Source organism: Lucilia cuprina, chromosome 3, assembly GCF_022045245.1.
Source record: "Lucilia cuprina isolate Lc7/37 chromosome 3, ASM2204524v1, whole genome shotgun sequence".
Taxonomy (NCBI): Eukaryota; Metazoa; Arthropoda; class Insecta; order Diptera; family Calliphoridae; genus Lucilia; species Lucilia cuprina.
In genome coordinates, this window is record NC_060951.1 from 56,450,499 (window position 1) to 56,472,495 (window position 21,997).

Genomic DNA, 21,997 nt, shown 5'->3' on the forward strand with positions numbered 1-21,997 from the left:
TAACAGCCCAGCAAATAATAGAGAGTAATAATCATAATATTATAATTTATGATACCAATAATGTTTTAACTTTAACCATAATATTCTGCTCTTAGATTACGGTACTACAAGAACCATATTTTTTCTTTGTGTGTATCTAAAATTCCTTGGTAAAATTATTATTATGTTATAATCAAAACTTTAGTTTTTCTTTACATCAACTAAAAAATGCATTAAAAGAAAATAATTTAACTTTTATTTGATTGCAGAAATTTTTGATGAGCAACTTTCAATTGCAAATAATTATACTTATTTAATAAATAAATATGTATTTAGAAACTTCTGCAATATATTTAAAATAAACACATATTGCTAAAATGTTAAAACAATAATAAATACATTAAACAATATAATACACAAACGTTAAACAATTAACGCTTTTGTCATCTACAAATATCTCTTACCAAATGAATAATTAAAAAAAAATAATAATAATAAAAGACTGAACAAATAATCATCCTCTTTAATTGTTGATCGAAAAAATTACAGATCATTTGCTATAAATACCAAAAGAATTTTCAAAAACTCTACAGAATTGCAAGTGCAATTGAAGAATTCATCTTAAACTAAAGCTATGAAAATTATTTCTCTGGGTTTGCAATTGGCGTTCTTATTTGCCGTAGTGGCTCACAATAATGCAGCCACAATAAAGGTTAAGAGATCTCCATTGAGCTTACTTGGGTCAGTTACTGGAAGTAGCGGAGGTTTAACTGGAGGTTTAACTGGTGGTTTAACTGGTGGTCTACTTGGAGGTTCCGGAGGCTTAACTGAAAGTTTGCCTGTGGTAGGTGGTCTACTTGGAGGTTCAAGTGGTGGTTTGCTAGGTGGTGTAACTGGTGGCTCTGGTGGCTTAACTGGAAGTTTGCCTGTAGTAGGTGGCCTACTTGGGGGTTCTGGAGGATTAACTGGAAGTTTACCTGTAGTAGGTGGCCTACTTGGAGGTTCAGCTGGTGGTGACTTAGTGGGCAGTGTTACTGGAGGTTTACCTGTGGTAGGTGGACTACTTGGAGGATCAGGTGGTGGTGACTTAGTTGGCAGTCTAACTGGAGGTTTGCCTTTAGTAGGTGGCCTACTTGGAGGTTCAGCTGGTGGTAATTTACTTGGTGGTTTACCTGTACTAGGTGGCCTACTTGGAGGCACTGGTGGCCTTGATTTGGGAAATATCGCTGCAATCATACCAAACCTAGTCGGATCTGTAGTTGGAACTGTACTCAATTTAGTCGCTTCCCTACCAGTTGCTGCTGTTAATCTCATTTCCAGTATTTTTGGAAATGTTGATTTGAGTGGCAATACGCCTATTTCTGTTTTCAATTTAATTGGCGATTCATTAAAAAATTCACCTCTCGGATCTGTACCTGGTTTAAGCGGACTCCAGTCAACTTTACTCGCTCAAGGCAATGATATCGATTCTACAATGACAAATGTATATAATTTGCAACAAATAGTCGATGGTCTACAAAAGAAGATACAAGAAACAGCTGAAGGACCAGAAAAGAATGCTCTTCAAGCTCAATTGCAGCAAGTTCAAGGTGTTTTGCAGCAACAACAGGACCTATTGACACAACAATTGAATGCCCTTAAATCACAAATGGATTTAGCCAACAATGTAGCAGCTCAATTTGCCCAAGCCACAGACATGGAAAAACAAGTATCAGACTTAAAAGCTCAGCTGAGCTCAGCTGTAGGCGATGCAAAGGTTCCAATCCAGGCGGCTCTAAATGCAGCACAGTCTGCTTTAGATCAGAAATATAATGATGTATTCAATCAATTGAAATCGTTCATTGAAAGTGGTATTGAGGCGGTCATAGGTGCGGTACAGAGAAATGCTGCCAACCTACCAGGCGATGTTTTAAATCATTTAGTTGAATGCATAAATGTCATAACCACAACATTGAATAGTGTTTTCGGTGAAGATATTCCCAATATAGGCGAGATTTTTCCAGAATTAGATGGATTCAAATCGGCTTTAATTGCATTAGCCCAAAACATACCACCCCAATTGGCAGAAGTAACTGATTTAATTAGTAATATAGCTACCTTATCCCAGCAATTGCCTTCGGCTACGGGCGATGAACAAGCTGCTATTGCCGCTGCATTGCAGCAAGCGGTTTCTAGCATGGTCGATAAATTGAAATCTCTAACAGAATCATCCTCTGCCTTGAAAATGTTTACTGATTTGGCTAAATTAATTGCGGCACGTTATGCAGATGTACAATCCTTACAACAACAATTATCTACTGCTTCCGCTGATCAGCAAGCTCAACTTACTGCTCAATTGCAGCAAAAACAAAATGATTTAGCTGGTATTGTCGGTCAAATGCAAGGACTAATTCAAACTGTTACAAATAGCAATGCAGCAGGTAGCATTAATGCTGATACGATTAATAATGTTATTAGCGGAGGTTCATCATTGCTGAATATTGCTAAGATTGGTTTTGAGACAGTTTTAGGAACTGTGGGTTCAGTTGTAGGTTTAGGTGCTGGCCTCTTGTCTTCTGTCGCCGGCTTGGCCGCCAATGTGCTTGGCAATACTGCTGCTGCAGGTGTTAATGCAGTAGGTGGTTTAATAAATGGTGTTACCGGTGTTGCCTCCAATATTCTGGGTGGCAACAGTAATATCCTAGGTGGCTTAAGTTCAGCAGGCACTGGTTTAGCTGGAAATCTATTATCCGGTGGTTCGTCTGTATTGAATACTGCTACCAATCAAGCTGCTGCTCCTGTCTCTGTGGTAAGTTCTTTAGCTCAACCAGCTATTTTAACTGGAGGGTTATTTTAAAAATTTCACAGCTTTAAAACATAATTTCAATTTATGCATTTTTTTATCATACATATTATTGGTAAATTTTTGTGTAATAATTAATTTTAAATAAATATAATCGATGTAACGACCTATAAAGGTTTTAAATGCAATTTGATTTTTTTGTTTTATTTCTTTGTTATTAATATTATGGACCGATTTTGCTGATTTTAAATGAAAAACTTTTCGAAAGCATGTAAGATAGAATTATTGAAGATTTATTTTCCCAAGATACCTGGGGTCTTTAGGCAGACGGAAATGACTTAACCAATTTCACTACCTATAAGGGCAGGAAAACTGTATTGTAAATATTACACCTGAATTTTAATTGGAATATTACTCAAATCTTTGTCATCTATAGACTGATTTTTTATAAGATATCTGAGATTTCCTAAAAATGTATTACAACAAACCAGGCGTAGATCCACTTGGGGTTAAAGTGAAATTTCAAAACCCACCCTCAAAAGAAAAACGAAAAACGAAATTTTTTTCATTCAAAAGGAAACCAAACACTCGAGATGGAACCGCGGCTGCTACAAACAGAGAAATGGACGTAGCTTAATGACTTCACTACATATTACATACAAGGAATAATTATAATACAAAAAATCGTAATATTTACGAAAATTTCATGTATAACACGACATATAATTTAAAAAACTCCTTTTCGTTATTTTTTTTAATTATTTTCGTTACTTTAATTTCCAAAAAATACATATTTCGTAATGTATGAAAATACTTGTTTATTTTACGAAATAAAACAATTTTATTACAAATTTTTTCTTTTTACAAATTTAAGCGAAATGAACATTTAAGTGCCTCGGTTTTTGAAAAGGTGATAGACATAATTATTTCCATCTGATACTTACAACTTACAGCACTTATGTCAGACCAAAAATGGAATATATCTCTCATATATGGTCCTGTGTTTCAAAGTCTATTTTAGAGCTACTCGACCGCGTACGGAAAAAGGCGAAGGTACTTATCGGTGATTGTAGGGTATATATTGATTCACTGGAGCAACGTGGTGTTTATTTTACTGTTCTATCGATACTACAATAGAATGTGTTCCTCTAAAATTAAGTAACTTGTTCCTGACACCTGTATATTATTGCGTAACACAAGACTTCCTTCAGGAAGACACCCATTTGCGCTAGACTGGACCACACAACACACTACAGGGTTCATACTTCTCTAAAATTAGAGAACTTGTTCCCGATACCCGTATATTCCCTTAGGAAAACACCCATTTGTGACAGACGCCCAAAACACCACAGAGTTCATTCTCTGCCGCACTGTTTGTATGTGGAATAAACTTTCTGCAGAAGTATTTCCTGACACTTTCGATTTAATGAGATTTTAAGCAAATGTCCACAAACATAACTCTCTCTATCCTCCTTCCTACAACCTATTTTCCCAGATCCAACAATCAATCTTCTTCTATATAAAAAAAAGAGTAGCGTTACTGACTGACTGATTCACCATCGCACAGCCCAAACGGTTGAAATTCATGAAATTTTGACGGTAGATGTGTTTTTGGTTATGTAGATCCACAAAGAAGGGATTTTTGGAAATTTTGTACATTTACGGGTAAAAAGGGGAAAAAATGGGTGAAACAGGTTTTCTTAATTATCTTACGCAATATTAGTGATACAAGAAAAATTTTATATGAACCTGTATCTACTCCTTAAATTAGTAGATGGGTGTCTGGTTCTTTTTTTGAAATTCTTACTTTTAAGGGGTAAAACTGTGCAACAAAGGGGATTTTGGTTCCTTTTGAACTAATTAACATAATAAATTTTTTATAAATATTTCGGTAACATCTCCCAAAATTATGAGACACCTGTTTCGTACTTTTTTAAAATTCATTCCTTTTTGGGTGTAAACGAGAGAAAACTGTATTTATGGTACTTTTTATTTGTACATTAAGAAAACTTTTTCGGTTTATTGAATTATTACTATTAAATTACGGACTAATTCTGTAATATTTATTGTAATAAAATGCTTGCCATTTTTATACCCTTCACCTTCGTGAGAAGGGTATATATAAGTTTGTCATTCCGTTTGTAATTTCTATAATATAATTTTCCGACCCTATAAAGTATATATATTCTGGATCCTTATAGGTAGCGGAGATGATTAAGCCATGTCCGTCTGTCTGTCTGTATGTTTGTTGAAATCAGTTTTTAGAAGACCCCATATATCTGCGAGATCCGAATCTTCCATAATTCTATCATACATACGACCGGCAAGAACGCTATTTAAAATCAGCAAAATCGGTCCATAAATAACGGAGATATGAGCAAAAAACCGAGACAACCTCTGAAAATTTCATATAAAATTTAGATTTTTTATTCATGCTCAGACAGAAACTGCAAAAAACAAAATACATAACAATACGGTAAATATTGTTATTGTAATTTGTTTATAAAAGCAAAGCAGAGCAAGAGCAGCAGAGCAAGAGTAGCAGAGCGAGAGCAGCACTAATGTTTTGTTATTGGCTAGAAATATGAATATGAATATTAAGTGAGAACCTATAAAAGGGGACTTTCTGGTACTTTTTCGTTCTTCAAAAGGTATTTTTTGAAATTTCTATAATATTGAACCTAGAAACATGAAGTTAAGTATGCATGGCCCGGATTAAGTGAGGACTCAAACAAGGGGAGTTTTTGGTACTTTTTCGTTTTTTAAAAGGTACTTTTTGCAATTTCTACGATATTAAACCTAGAAACATGTAATTAAGTATGTATGGCCAGGATTAAGTGAGGACCCATGAAAGGGTACTTTTTGGTACTTTTTCATTCTTCAAAAGGTACTTTTTGAAATTTCTATAATATTGAACCTAGAAACATGTTATTAAGTTCGTATATCCCGGATTAAGTGAGAACCAGTAAAAGGGGACTTCTTGGTACTTTTTTCTTTTCTTCAAAAGGTACTTTTTACAATTTCTACAATATTGAACCTAGGAACATGTAATTAAGTTTGTATAGCCCGGATTAACTGAGGACCCATAGATGGGGACTTTTTGGTACTTTTTCGTTCTTCAAAAGGTACAAAAGGCTTTAAACACATCATGGTGAAGGGTATATAAGATTCGGCACAGCCGAATATAGAACTCTTACTTGTTTTTTTTTAATTTGAAAAAGTAGTTTATTTACTCACAGAAAAGCTGTTGGTATGTTATTTGGGAATTTGAGTACTAAGGCCTATATAAAACCAAATTCGAGTAAATTGTTTGGTACTTTTTGAAAGCACTATTTTTCTGGAGTTTTATCTGCGATATATAGATTAAAATAATTTTGTAAACTTAATTCTCCAAAAATTATATTTATAAGCGAAAAGGGGAAAAAATATGATTATTAAACATACATAGTCCTCATTGATTAAGATTCTTTAAGAGAGAATATTTTAGTACTTTTTATCTCATAAATGGTACTTTTTTATTTTGTAAAATATTCAACCTAGGAACAATAATTTTAGCATACATGGCCTTGACTGAATAATATTCTAGAAGTGGGAACTATTTGGTACTTTTTCGTTTTTCCGATGGTACTTTTTGATATTTTTACGATGTTGAACATATATATTGAAAATAAAATTTAAAATGTAGGGGCCTTAGTGAATGAGAATCTACTGAAACGGACTGTTGGTACTTTTTCATTCATCAGAATTACAGTTTTTGAATTGTATTTAATATTGAACATAGAAACATACAATTTTTGATTAAATGATAATCTATTAAAGTTATTTTATAGTACTTTTTTCAAATAGTACTTTTGAAATTTTCTATAATGTGAAATAATGAAACTAAAAATACAATCTTCTTAATGAAGTGATATAGAAAGTATAAAACTGAAACATTAAAAAATGTCTAATCGATTTTAATTTTCTATGAAAGTATGTACATTTGTACTTAATTTAATCTAGGTTAGCGAAGCACCCAGGGTATGCTAGTAAACTTATAAATAGGAATTCTTAAAATTCCATCAATGCTTTTTCCCTAATTATAATTGGCTCCGACATAAAAAAAATTAAACAACTGAAATTGCACTCTACACAATATCCATAGTAAAATTTTTAAATCAATCAAATCAATTTAGAAAAATTTGATTTACTTAAATATTTTTCTCTTTGAATATATATTTTAATATTTAATTAAGTTCATTATTACAACAAATATTTTATAAAATTAAGAAAGAAATTTACAAAAAAATTAAGTTTATATAATGGAACTTTCGTATATATATCGTTTAAGTTTAAAAACTTCCTGAAGTTCACGTAGATGGTTTAACCAACGGTGGAGTAGGACATAGAAGCTGGAACCATGCTGCTAGAGTAGGTCACACCAGAAGCTGGAGCCATGTTGCTAGTGTAGGTCATACCAGAAGCTGGAACCATGCTGCTAGAGTAGGTCATACCAGAAGCTGGAACTATGTTGCTAGTGTAGGTCACACCAGATGATGGGACTACGTTGCTGGTGTATGTTATACCAGAAGATGGAACCACGTTGCTAGTATATGTAACAGTTGGTTGAGCACTACCGCTGATATAGGTAGTACTACCAGGCACTATATTGAAAGTTCCTGCTGCACCGTTTGCTATGGTTCCTGCTGCATTGCTAACTAAATTAGCTGCACCGTTAACTAAACCAGCAGCTAAACCAGCTGCGGCACCTGCTGTATTTAAAACAGTTTCAAATCCAGACTTTGCTAACGATACCAATGGTGAAAGACCATTATTTAAAATGTTAATTGTATTCATACTAATAGATCCAGTATTATCGTTTCCAATAGTTTGGGTCAATTGCAACATTTTCGAAATAATAGCATTAAGTTCTTTCTGTCTTTGGTCTAATTGAGCGGCAATTTGAGCTTTCTGATCAGCTGAAGCATTTGCTAACTGTTGTTTTAATGCATTTACATCGGACAAACGAGCTGCAATCAATTTTGCTAAATCAACTAATCCTTTAATGGAAGAGCTTGTTCCTGATACCGCAGACAAATTGTCATTTAAGGCAGCCGTGGATTGTTGGTAAGCAGCAGAAATAGCAGCTTGTTCTTCGGGTGTAGCTGTGGCGAATTTTTGGCTTAAACCAGCTATGGTGTTTACTAAATTACTCACTTGGGACAATTGAGCAGGAAGATTTTGGGCTAAAGCAACTAATGTTGCCTTAAGACCATCCAAATCAGGAATTAGACCACCCAGGTTGGGTATTTGTTCACCAAAGGCACTATTTAAAGCTGATGTTATAACATTTAATTTGCTGCCTAAAAGGGACATCATATCGGCTGGTAAATAAGGACCTGTTGTTTGTATAGTTTTTATACAATTGTCCAAACCACTTTCGATAAATGCTTTCAATTGATTGAGTAAATCACTATATTTCTTATCTAATGCAGTCTCTTGGGCATTAAGTGTAATTACTATTTGTTCCTTTTGTGCACCTGAAGCGGCTGCCAACTGAGCTTTAAGATCAGCCACCTGGCTTTCTAGGAGAGTAACTTTGGGAAGTTGGGCAGCAACATTGTTAGCTGAATCAATAAGAAGTTTTAAGCCAGAGGATTTTTGTGTTAAACGATCTTCAAGATCAGTGATAATAGCAACTTGTTGGTTATATTTAACCATAAGAGCATCCTTTTCTGCTCCAACAGCTGTTTTTAATCTTTCTTCTAAGTCATTCTTTAGTTGTACTGCGTTATAAAGTATAGCCAATAGTGAATCTATTTCACTACCTTGAGCTATAACAATAGACTGAATACCAGCTGGTGCATTTCCGCCAAACGAATCTCCCAACACGGTTCCAAGTGAACTTACAATTGAAATAGGAGAATTTCCACTTAAATCAAGTGCAGAACCTAATGTACCGGTAAGGATATTTAGGGCAGTAGCGGGTATAACAGTGACTAAATTAAGAGCGGCTGCAAGCGTATTTCCAACTAGATTAGCAGCAGTACCAACTACATTAAGGGCGGTGCCAGCTAAATTGCCAACAGTATTTCCAACTGTTTGAACCACGCCATCTAAGAGTCCACCACCTATGCCACCAAGTAAACCACCGGAACCGCCAAGTAAACCACCTACTATAGGTAGACTACCACTGGTGCTTGTCGAACCACCAAGTAAGCCACCTACCAAAGGTAGACCTCCAACTAAGCCACCGCCACTACCTCCAAGTAGGCCACCAACCAAAGGCAAACCTCCAAGTAAATTACCGCCAACCGATGATCCTGTCGAACCACCAAGTAAACCACCTACCAAAGGCAAACCTCCAAGTAAATTACCGCCAACCGAAGTTCCTGCGGAGCCACCAAGCACACCACCTACCACAGGTAAGCCACCTACCAGTCCACCTGAGGTTGAGCCAGAACCACCAAGTAAGCCGCCCACTAAAGGTACTCCTCCAAGTAAATTAGCAGATCCTCCACTAGTACCACCACCAAGTAAGCCTAGCAAGGGTTTAGCCTCAGTGGAAGAGTGATGAGTCACTAGGGCAAATATTAAGGCCGGTACAAAAATCGAAGAAATTAACTTCATCTTTAAAATACAATTGCACTTGCAATTCTGCCGATTTAATGGAACTTATATGTCTATTTATACCATATTTTTCCTGCATATTCTTGATCTTTAAACAGACATTGGGTTATTTGTTTAGTTATATGGTATGCATTTGATCTAAGGTATACCATGCGTCGATCGACATTGATAATGTCGATTAAATACAATTAATTAAACAATTTATTGTTTTCTTGTTTTATTTGTACTTTTTAAGCAATTATTTGTTTAAAAAGAATATAATGCAGACTTTTTTAAATAAACATTAATATTGTTACGTGTGCCAATTTTTTATCAATTAAGTTTTTTTTTTACAAATAATAATAGATGATCATGTTGAATGCAATCTGACAAGTGTTATATTCAGCTAATTCGAATCTTAAATACTCTTCACTTTTTTATAGAAATTTCTATTCTAAAAATTTTTAAAGGTTAAAAAATGAACAAGCAATGTATTGAAACAGAAAAAGTGTCGATTTACGAAGGACTTTATATAAAAAGTATGATCAATTATAACCGATCGGTAAGAATTTCGGCGAATAATTTAATCCCAGAATTGATGATTAATTGACGATTAAGATATTTTCAGAAGTGGTATTTATATGTGAGCTATGGTAAATAATGAACCGATCTCGAAAATTTTTATGGGTTATTTTTTAAGACCGATTTTGCTGATTGCAAATCAAGATCTTTTCGAAATCATGTCTGATAGAATTTCGGATCTAGCAGATATTACAGACAGACAGTCAGTCGGTCTGACAGTGCTGAATCAACTCCGCTATTTATTAAGACCCAGAATATATACACTTTATTTTCTTCTAGAAATCACAAAAGTTATGACAAATGTATACACCCTCCACACTAAATTGAAGGGTGCAAAAACTAAGAATGAAAACTAAATAAACAACCAACTTCCTCTATAAAAACCAAGAGAATTTTCTATTTAATCAGCAGAATTGCAGGTGCAATTGAACTATAAATCTAAATCTTAAAGATGAAATTAATTTCTACGTTGTTCGTACCGGCCTTAATAGTTGTCCTAGTGGCTTATAATCCTTCCACTGAGGCTAAAGCCCTGTTAGGGTTATTTGGTGGAAGTAGTAGTGGAGGATCTACTAGTTTACTTGGAGGAGTGCCTTTAGTGGGCGGCTTACTTGGTGGTTCTGGAACAACCTCAGGTGGATTGGTAGGAGGCTTACCTGTGGTAGGTGGTGTACTTGGTGGTTCGACAGGATCTTCGGTTGGCGGTAATTTACTTGGCGGTCTACCTTTGGTAGGTGGCTTAGTTGGAGGATCAACAAGCACCAGTGGTGGTGGTTTACTTGGAGGTTTAGGTGGTGGACTTTTAGGTGGCGTAGTTCAAACAGTTGGAAATACTGTTGGCAACTTAGCTGGCACTGCCCTTAACGTAGTTGGTACTGCTGCTAATCTAGTTGGAAATACACTAGCAGCCGCTCTTAATTTAGTCACTGTTATACCCGCTACTGCCCTAAATATCCTTACCGGTACATTAGGTTCTGCACTTGATTTAAGTGGAAATTCTCCTATTTCAATTGTAAGTTCACTTGGTACCGTGTTGGGAGATTCGTTTGGCGGAAATGCACCAGCTGGTATTCAGTCTACTGTTATAGCTCAAGGTAGTGAAATAGATTCACTATTGGCTATACTTTATAACGCAGTACAACTAAAGAACGAGTTGGAAGAAAAATTAAAAACAGCTGTTGGAGCAGAAAAGGATGCTCTTATGGTTAAATATAACCAACAAGTTGCTATTATCACTGATCTTGAAGAACGTTTAACACAAAAATCATCTGGCTTAAAACTTCTAATTGATTCCGCTAACAATGTTGCTGCTCAACTTCCTAAAGTTACTCTCCTAGAAAGTCAGGTTGCTGATCTAAAGGCTCAGTTGGCTGCCGCTTCAGGTGCACAAAAGGAACAAATAACAATTACACTTAATGCCCAAGAGACTGCATTAGATAAGAAATATAGTGATTTACTCAATCAATTGAAAGCATTTATCGAAAGTGGTTTGGACAATTGTATAAAAACTATACAAACAACAGGTCCTTATTTGCCTGCCGATATGATGTCTCTTTTAAGCAACAAATTAAATACTATAACATCAAATTTGAATAGTGCCTTTGGTGAACAAATACCCAACTTGGGTGGTCTTATACCTGATTTGGATGGTCTTAAGGCAACATTGGTTGCTTTAGCCCAAAATCTTCCTGCTCAATTGTCACAAGTGAGTGATTTAATAAACACCATAGCTGGTTTAAGCCAAAAATTCCCCACAGCTACACCCGAAGAACAAGCAGCTATTTCTGCTGCTTACCAACAATCCATGGCTGCCTTAAATGACAATTTGTCTGCGGTATTAGGAACAAGCTCTTCCATAAAAGGATTTGTTTATTTAGCAAAACTAATTTCAGCTCGTTTGTCCGATGTAAATGCCTTAAAACAACAGTTAACAACTGCTTCAGCTGATCAGAAAGCTCAAATTGCCGCACAATTGGACCAAAGACAGAAAGAACTTAATGCCATTATTTCGAAAATGTTGCAATTGACCCAAACTGTTGCAAACGATAATACTGGAACTATTAGTATGAATACAATTAACATTTTAAATAATGGCCTTTCACCATTGTTATCGTTAGCCAAGGTTGGATTTGAAACTGTTTTAAATACCGCAGGTGCAGCAGCTGGTTTAGCTGCTGGTATAGTTAACGGCGCAGCTAATTTAGTTAGCAATGCAGCAGGAACTGTAGTTAATGGTGCAGCTAATTTAGTTAGCAATGCAGCAGGAACTGTAGTTAACGGCGCAGCCAATTTAGTTAACACTGCAGCAGGAACTTTGGTTAATGGTTTCAACGGTTTTACATCTGGTTTGACTGGAAATATTGTGCCCGGTAGTAACATGTATATCAGCGGTAGCGCTTCACCAACTGTTACTTACACTAGTAGCATGATACCTGATTCCAGCTTCTGGTATTAGCTACACCAGCAATGTAGTCCCATCTTCTGGTATGACATACAGCAGTAACATGGTTCCAGCTTCTGGTATGACATACACCAGCAATGTATTCCCATCTTCTTCTATGACTTACTCCACAGTAGGTTAATCCAGCTCCTTTAGCTGAATAGTAATTTTAACGCTTTTCTTTATAAATGTGTTGAGCTCTTACGAAATGTTAATTATTATCTTTTATAATAAGAATTTAAAATAAATAACGAATTGAATATTCTTAAAACTTTAAAAAAAAATTTATTAATAAAAATATATGTGTATAAAAATAGTCTCAAATATGATTTTGCTTATTTTATCGATTCACTAGCTTTTTGAACGTTGCATTGTTCTATCTCCGATTTCGGTATAGAAAAATTTATATTATCGTCACTTTATGCTGTTGTCAAATGTATCTGAGGCTTCGCCTTAGAATGGCTTAGCATCGGGTCTAACCAGAGCACCGCGTAGTGTCTGTGGTTTAATACTCAAAATCGCGGGGAGAGAATATTCGTTTAGAGACCGATATATCCTATACCTAATGGCTAGGATAGTTCTCTCTTCGAAAAAGTCTGTGTATAAAGTAGCATATAGTGGAACGCCGGTATATGCTGGGGAATTATCAGATTAGTAAGGTTGCCTGTCATCCCGTAAAGTGATCCTTATGATCACTGATGCGAAAATTGATAAAAGATCGGAAATATCTCCATATATTGGATATAAGTATTGATTTGGTATGCCTTTGTACATTTCAAATATATCTCTAAGTGCTTTCTCAGTAGTGTGGTTGCGCGGACTTAAAGTTCTTAAGGAATGGACTAGAATGAGTTATTAGATGATGCGTATTGCATTTTAAATAATGCAATCTTTCATGGCAACATATATCCGGATGATTAATTTCACGTTATGTTGGGGTTTGTCTCCCATTCTATTAACTTGCCAACGGGACTACTATGTCAAGAGATTAGATAGCTCGAGTACTTCAGCAAAGTAATTGTGCATCAACCGGCATATAGATGTACAAAAACTGCTTGAGTTTTTCATTAAAGAATTCAAGTCTACAGAGTAGATGAAAAAGACCACCGTGAAGAAGGGCCTTAAGGCAGATGTTTACGTAAAGCACTGACAATTCGTTGTCCGTCTGTCTGTCTGTGTTTTCATGTAAAACTTGTGAAATTTTCAAGTAAACCCAAAGACGAACGCTATTGAAAATATTTAAAATCGGTCTATTAATTCGCCTAAGCTCCGTAAAACTGACCCACAAATATGTGTTTTGGGCTCATAATGTCCTGCTATGGATACTTGTTAAAATTGGATTTTTGTAGTTCAAGTTTTTGCATATTTTTGCTTTTTATACCAACAACAATACACATTATCACTATTTTTTTCTATTGGAACAATCTTTGAAGATTTACAGCCGGTTTGAGGTTTTTTATATAAAAATCTAATTTTTGATTCAAAATTGAAATAACTGCAGTTTTCTCAGTGTACAGTGTTATTGAATGATCTATAGACATTTTTTCTCTAATTCTCTGAGTTTCACTATTTACTCATTTAGAGCATTGTAAGTTTTTTATACCCTACACCACCATAGTGGGAAGGGTATTATACGTTTGTGCTGATGTTTGTAACATACAAAAATATTGGTCCAATACCCACCTTAAAGTATACCGATCGATTCAGAATCATTTTCTGAGTCGATTAAGACATGTCCGTCCGTCCGTCTGTACGGCTGGCTGTCCATGTAAACCTTGTGCGCAAGGTACAGGCCGCAATTTTCAAGATAGTTTGATGAAATTTGGACCAAGAATGTTTTTTGGCACAGGGACGAAGCCCATTGAAAATGGTTGAAATCGATCCATTATTTACCTAGCCCCCATACAACCGTACCTCCCGATTTGATTTCTTCTCTATTATCTCTCTAAAAATTGGCATAAATAAGTTTTACATAAGTATAAATGACACTGCAGATTTTTGTAAGCATCGGCCCTTATTTGACCCTAGCCCCCTTTTCCCAAATTTACCGAGGATCGGCTCAATTTGACCTATATAAAGCCTCATTTAGAAATTTTAGTTTTTTTCACTAAATTGCTTAAATATTTTGGAAAAATATTCAACATAAAAGTTTCTTTATAAAAAGTAAAAATTTTTAAAATATACTCATGGTGTAGGGTATTATATGGTCGGCCATGCCCGACTATACTTTCCTACTTGTTATATAAAAATCTATTCTTAAAATTATAGTTTTATTTAAGGTTGCACAGACGATGTAAGGATTTTAAAACAATTTTAAGTTTTTCATAGAAACATTTTAAATAAAAAAACATTTTAAAGTTAACTTTTTATTGAAAAATGGAGAGTTACCTAAGAAGTTAAACAACAAAAAAATATTTCGATAGATTTTTGCTATTTTTGTAATATGAACGTTTTTTATTTAATAATTGTTTATTAAAGTTTATTACAATTCAAATGTGAATATTTTAAAATATTTAAATTTTAGGCCTTAAAAGACCTTGGGCAATATTAAAAATAGGATGAGCTCCTTTGCTATCATCAAGGGCAGCCTTGAAAGCGGCTATCTTATCTTTAATAATATTAATAACTTCACTGGCTATTTTGGATGGCACAACAGCTCCAGGAGCACTTTCACCGGCTGCATCTACGGCAGCTTGTGCGGCATCAGCAACAGCTTTTGCTACATTTTCGACAACCTCTAATACGGGAGCGACATCAGCAACATCTGCTGAAGGATCAGCTGCATCAGCAACAGGAGCAGCAACTTCGGCCACATCTTCTACGGCATCTTCAGCGGCATAAATTTGTGTCACTCCACCAAATATGAATGCCAAGAGAATTAAAACTGTAAATGACTTCATTTTTTTTTTGTTTTTCTTCTAGAATTGTGTACTCCCAATTGAAATACTAATAAAATTTTGAATAAAATTTCGATATTTATATCAAATCATTGCTGCAATTTGGATATATTTGTTCAGCTTTTATTTCTCTCTTCTAATTATGCATTTAATGTATGTTATTGTTGTTATAGATGTTTCTTTTTGTTTATATTTAAATAAATGCTTTGTTTTTTTTAACAAATTTGAATAGAAATACATATTTGTTTAAATTAATTTGCACAGACTTTTTTTTAAATCAATATTTATTCATAAAGAAGCAATTGTCTTCAATTTCAATTTAATTGCATTGATCATATTTATTCTCAAAACAATTTTTATCTATTAATCATCTGGAAAATCCAGAAAGTATTAAAGTATTAAATATATATTTTAGAAAAAGGTACTTGTTGTCTAAGATGTTAGTTTACAACATTGATTAAATTTTTAATTGATTCAAATAATTTTTTAATTGACTAAAATCAGTTTTTATATTATTCTTTTTCAATATTTTATCTTTCTATTCTTGTAGGAAAAAGGGGAATTTGCATTTTTTTATTAGCACTTTCTATAAAAGAAGGATTTAATCCGCTATCTCAACATTCTAATCGCTTCTAATATCTGGTACAAAGAGGAAAAAACAAATATACACGCCTGATACCAAATTAATACCAACGTGTTTATAATTTTTTAATAACATCCAACACTATTAAACAATTCGCTTTCGAAATAAAAATTTTATACAAAGCCGTTGTCTAAATGTTGACAAACGTGGTAAGCTTACTTTTGACAACAATCCGTTGTTGTCAATAGTGTTAATAGACAACATTGCGTTTTCAACATAACATAGTGTTGTCGTACGTATGTATATAATTTGACAACAAATGTTATGGAAATTTCCAATTTCGTAACAAACTTTTACTTTCTGTGTAACATCCTTAAATCCTTTACATTTCATTCTCCCAATTAAATTATTAAAGAATAAATCCAAATAATATTAAAAACAATACTTCAAATTCATACAACCAAGAAACCAAAATAAAAAAAAAAATAGCAACTACAAGTACTAATGTGGAAAACTTGTCCCTTAACATAAGCACCGGTTTGGCAAATATATTCTGTTCAAGACATATTGTTACTGTAAGTGCTCTAAACCAAAATTATAACATAATCATAATGAAAGTAATCACATTGACCAGCTTTAAGTCCCATAACAATAATATTATCATCAGTAGAATAAGCATTATCATTATAATAGTTATAATCATGATTGTTCTTGTTTTTGTTGTTATTATCATTATTAGGTTAAAGTTAACATAACGCTTATACAATATATCAGGGCTTTCTAGAAGAGTTTTATGTATCCTTTTTAACTTTCTATTTAATTATGATTTCATTATATTTTCATTAATTCTTAAAGCAGTTAGTTACCAATTAGTTACTTTACTACTCCCAAGTAAGCCAATAGATAGTCAAACGTTACTTTAGGATCTCTAAGTGATTTTGTAAAAATAATTTTAAGGTGTTTCATTAAAAAGAATTTATTTTATTTAATATAATTAAGTTTATTTATCTATTTCTGAAAATTAAAGTTAAAATCAGAAATTTAGAAAAACCTCCCCAAACTGCAGGGAAATTGAGTAACTATTGTAAACTGCATGCGAAACAAATATCTTCACATGTATAATAATATCACATGTACAAGTACTTCAGTAAAATTCAACAAAAGTCTCATAAGTATTCTAAACCTCAAAATATTATATCATGTCATTTAGCTGAGTACGTAGTGTGTAGGTAAGCGCTTACCCTGCAGTTGAACAATGTTTGTACAATAATGTCTCTAGCTCAATATTTACTATATAGAAGTAAAACTGCAAAAGAACTTCCAAAGTAATGGCTTTAATACAGAATAATCTTGGATGAAATACTCTTCTATTTGACATTCCCATTCACTGCTTCCGAAGTAATGGTTTAAAAGTATTTGCGAAGGAAGGTATTGTAAATTACTGGTGAGAAACTTGCACAAAACTGCAGTCTCTATTCTTATTATATTCTGTCCATCTGTCTGTCTGTCTGGTAGACTAAGCTCATAATTATTGGTTATATATAAACATGACAAAATAGATAATTCATTTTATAAATTGAAATAACTAAACATTAACGGTTTTGAAATAAATATAATAAAAATGTAGTTTGCTGTTATAACAATATGGAAAAAGTCATCGTTTAGATTAAGAACGTGGGAAAGATGTAACAAATATTATTAAAAAGGAGATAAAAAGATTTATTAAATACTTACTATTAGTACAAAACTAGAATTACAAATTTACCTGAAATGAAAGAGAGAAAAATTAAAGCAATAAGTTTGATAATATTTTAAAATTAATAAGTAATTTTATTAAATAAAACAAATTGTTATAAACTAACCAATTTAAAGTGTTTTTAAATGATTTGTACTACTACGTATTAACACCCATTTTGCCATATAAACCACGAAAATAAAATTAATTGGATTTTATTTATACATATTTTTTAATACTCATATAAAATATATGAAGCTGTAATGAAGTATATAGATAGACATGTTAATATCTAAATACTTTTATTTCTATTTTAAGCATTTTTTTCTCCAATTGATCCTTTTTATACACTGCGTTTTTTGTGGTAGTGTTCGTTATAAGAATTTTTAACACATGAGTAGTTCTTCTATCGATTTTTATTACAACTGGATTTTGTTTAATATGGATGAGTTTAATGTAACAACAAAAAAATAATAGTAGGCTCTACAATGTAATACTACATTCTAACTCTATTCGAAAATAATGAAACCGGAAGTTACAACATTACAAGTTAAATGCTAATTATTTATCTTTTCTATCTATCTATCTATCTATCTATCTATCTATCTATCTATCTATCTATCTATCTATCTATCTATCTATCTATCTATCTATCTATCTATCTATCTATCTATCTATCTATCTATCTATCTATCTATCTATATATCTATATATCTATCTATCTATCTATCTATCTATCTATCTATCTATCTATCTATCTATCTATCTATCTATCTATCTATCTATCTATCGATCTATCTATCTACCTATCTGGAATGATGTAAACCTTACCTCTGAGAGAACGATCAGTTAACTGAAACTATCTAACTAAGTAACAAACACATTATTTAAATAATAACACATATTTTTCCAAACTAAATATTTTCAAAATTCCAAACAAAATATATTCCCTTAACACTAATTGTCTACAATAGCAAAAACAGTTCACTAAAAGAAATCTATGTCGAAATATTTTTTTTTCACTAAACTACATTGCCCAAAACTATTGCTTAGCAGCTGGAAAATGAAATATGGACGTATAATTCCTACCATATTTTGTATTGTTTTCCATTCGTTTTCTCTTTTTGCCATTCACGAAAAAAATAAAACTCAAACGGCCAGAGGAAAACTCAACAATTGAGTTGTTGTGTACAATTTGGTTTCATTGCCTTTTTTACAAAATGGGTTTATTAATGTTTAATCTCTTGAACAATGTGTTCATTAGTAAACTTTTTATTCGATTCCATTTTATGTTTTATATCTGTTTCTCTGGCGAATTTTATTGCTTATAAGGGTTTTCAGCAAAAGCACATAATTTACATTCTCATAAATCATATTTAAATTTTATAATAGACTTTTCCAGTATTCCTTTGCACACAGATTTCTTAAGAAGAAATCCCTATTTGCCATTCAATGTGGTGTTTTTTATTTTTTATATATTCCAAATATTTTATCTTTTTAGTTGGTAGGAATACATTTTCGTCTGCAAAACCAATCAATAAAAACAAAGAAGAAAATAACAAGTTTTATAAGTGTTATTAGTATAACAACTCTACCCTGCAGTTCAAGTTTTCTATCCTGCTCCTTATATATGTGATTACTCGTAATTGCATAACAAGTCAACGAATTCTTCAATAAGAACTAGCAGAGAGGATTTTATTTTATACAAACTCCATTAGTATAAAATTATAAAAAATGGTTGAATCAAGTCATTGAGGTCTTAAGACTTAAAAGCTCCTATAAATTCTGGGAAAATTATTTCCCTCTTCTTTTGTCTGACTCTGTATTAGGATAAAATCGGTTGATGCTTGTTATAAAATATAATATTATGTATTTAGAATAAAGTAAACATGTTTAATTAAATCTCAGGAGAGGAAACATAAACTCAGAATCATAAACTCTTAATTTAAGTTCCTATATATGATTCTTTTAGCAAATATTCAATATGTTGTTGTACTTAACCTAAACTGAACTAAAAACTAATTAGAACTGAACTAGAGCAGAACTAGAACTGGACTAGAACTGAACTAGAACTGAACTAGAACTGAACTAGAACTGAACTAGAACTGAACTAGAACTGAACTAGAACTGAACTAGAACTGAACTAGAACTGAACTAGAACTGAACTAGAACTGAACTAGAACTGAACTAGAACTGAACTAGAACTGAACTAGAACTGAACTAGAACTGAACTAGAACTGAACTAGAACTGAACTAGAACTGAACTAGAACTGAACTAGAACAGAACTAAAACTTAACTAGAACTGAAATAGAAGTGAACTAGAACCAAAACAGATCTGTACTGAACTACACTGATGCCTAAAGAATTCCAGTTTCGTTACAGAAGTTTCACTTTAATTGTTTTATGCATAATATGCTACAATATCTCTTATTCTCTTTTATCACACGATAATTGCTATTTACTTAAACTTTAACCTAGATGGCGCTTTCTGAAAGCAGCAACGTAGCAGTTGAATTTATTTCTATCTAAGAAAAGAAGAAAACAAGATGTCAACCGCCGACCAAAAATAAAAAGATGAAAAGCAAGAAAAAAATGGCTGCTATGAAGTCAGGTAAAGCACAGCATGTCATTTGTCTTGCTCCAAGAAAAAACAAACACAGAATACAAACAAATGAACTGTGAAAAGGAAAAGATAAAAAGAAACTAAAAATATAAGAAGAGTTAGACGTTAGCGAAATGTTAACAGGTGAACATACATTTTACGTGGAATGAATGAATGGAAATGAAAGAACGAACGGTTGAATGGCTAAATGTTTGACTGACTGTTTTTTTCAGACACTTTCATTTAACATGAACTCTATCCGACCAACCCAAGTGAACTAAATGAAAGCACTTCTCATTTTACGTAAAACTAACTTAAGGGAGCAGCAACCAGTAGTTGGTTGTGTTCTGGTGTTTTCCTTTAATAAGGTATGTGGCAGTAAGAGCAAAGGAATTGGATTTAAGAAAATAAAATAAACATAAACACAAGTTTGCCAAATTTAAGATATGATTTTAAAATATCAGGTTATTTACATACATAATATATTTGCCACGCCCATTTTCACGGAGAAAATGATATTCCTATGTGATCGAAATAGTGCTATTGCTGATTTCTAATTTTAATCTTTAGGGTGTGTCAATACTTTATTAAATAAAATGCCTTTTCCAACACACCCTATTTAATCACGTACAAACTCATTCAGTGTTCATTAATGTGTGTAAGTGTGTATACTTTCTTGTCATTTCTCTGGAGGATTGTTCATAATTTGTTCATGGCAAATTCTATTCTTTTATTTTTCTCCATGTTTCTTTTTTTGTTTTTTTTTTTATTTTGCTTACAGTTAAAACATATAACAATTTCTTACTTCATTCAGTTTTTTTCTTCTTATTGTTTTAATTAAAACGAATTTTTCCATATTACAAGCTACGTGCTTTAAATGCTTAATTCAGCAAATAAATTTTAATAAACATTTTGTTCTACAACCGATATGACTCGTGCCACTTACCTACCGCATTTTGACAGAAACTGTTTAATTTTTTAAGGGCTTATGAAATGAACACTTGAAATGAAATTAAAAAAATAAAATAAAATAAAAATAGCTTCCATTAGAAAGTTAAATTCAATGAAAAAATATATGAGCCCATAATACTGGGTCCTATGCCTAGAGTTCTAGTTCTTGTTAATTATGTTACTATATATTTAATTCCCCTTTTTTGTTGGTTTGTTCCCAAAATTGGTTCCTATTACCATCTATAGAAATAATTAAAATTGAACTGAAATAAGTTTTCATTGACCTTCATTTTCGAGTGTAGCTCTTGTATATTGCCTTAATGAAATTTTAAATTTTATGTCAATATAAAGTGTGTGTAAGATTGCTGCTACATGAAAATATATTAAAATTTGGAAATACCAACAAAATGACGTAAATAAAATGCTGAATTGCTGTTTTGCAATGCTGCCATAATGATGAAGAAAAGAAAGTTGAAAATAAATTTGTTCATTAAGGTGAAAATATTAACACTTTTTTATTCTCAGACATTTTTAAACAGCTTAAGGTCTGAAAAGTGTAAATGGAAAATGTATTGACATGAAATAGGCTTTACCAGTAAGTGTACATTATCTTCTTTTTTAAGAAAATTTAAGAATAATAATGTAAAAATATGTTAAGTTCTAGTTCAGTTCTAGTTCAGTTCTAGTTCATTTCTAGTTCAGTTCTAGTTCAGTTCTAGTTCAGTTCTAGTTCAGTTCTAGTTCAGTTTTAGGCCAGTTCTAGTTCAGTTCTAGTTCAGTTCTAGTTCAGTTCTAGTTCAGTTCTAGTTCAGTTCTAGTTCAGTTCTAGTTCAGTTCTAGTTCAGTTCTAGTTCAGT

At 32.8% G+C, this 21,997-nt stretch overlaps 4 protein-coding genes across 5 annotated transcripts in view; 2 read left to right on the forward strand and 2 right to left on the reverse strand.

The window, feature by feature from the left end:
* Nucleotides 1–21,997, reverse strand: part of LOC111675258 (cAMP-specific 3',5'-cyclic phosphodiesterase-like) — a 255,235-nt gene that overhangs the window by 135,009 nt on the left and 98,229 nt on the right. The gene's annotated exons all lie outside the window — the stretch shown is intronic.
* Nucleotides 575–2,949, forward strand: LOC111675242 (keratin, type I cytoskeletal 10). The gene has a single exon (XM_023435970.2). It carries the CDS (start codon nt 614–616, stop codon nt 2,813–2,815), a length of 2,202 nt encoding a protein of 733 aa, XP_023291738.2. The 5' UTR covers nt 575–613; the 3' UTR covers nt 2,816–2,949.
* On the reverse strand, nt 7,124–9,370 carry LOC111675244 (keratin, type I cytoskeletal 13-like). The gene has a single exon (XM_046947118.1). The coding sequence runs from the start codon at nt 9,368–9,370 to the stop codon at nt 7,124–7,126; it is 2,247 nt and encodes a 748-aa protein (XP_046803074.1).
* On the forward strand, nt 10,322–12,642 carry LOC111675254 (keratin, type I cytoskeletal 14-like). The gene is made up of 2 exons (XM_046946248.1): nt 10,322–12,150; nt 12,196–12,642. Exons 1-2 carry the CDS (start codon nt 10,383–10,385, stop codon nt 12,384–12,386), a joined length of 1,959 nt encoding a protein of 652 aa, XP_046802204.1. The 5' UTR covers nt 10,322–10,382; the 3' UTR covers nt 12,387–12,642.

Bases quoted from the DNA above. Each gene is read 5' to 3' on its own strand.
- LOC111675242 (XM_023435970.2), top strand. From the start codon at position 614: ATGAAAATTATTTCTCTGGGTTTGCAATTGGCGTTCTTATTTGCCGTA.
- LOC111675244 (XM_046947118.1), bottom strand. From the start codon at position 9,370: ATGAAGTTAATTTCTTCGATTTTTGTACCGGCCTTAATATTTGCCCTA.
- LOC111675254 (XM_046946248.1), top strand. From the start codon at position 10,383: ATGAAATTAATTTCTACGTTGTTCGTACCGGCCTTAATAGTTGTCCTA. The intron at 12,151-12,195 runs GAACTGTAGTTA...GCAATGCAGCAG, and splicing joins TTTAGTTAGCAATGCAGCAG to GAACTGTAGTTAACGGCGCA.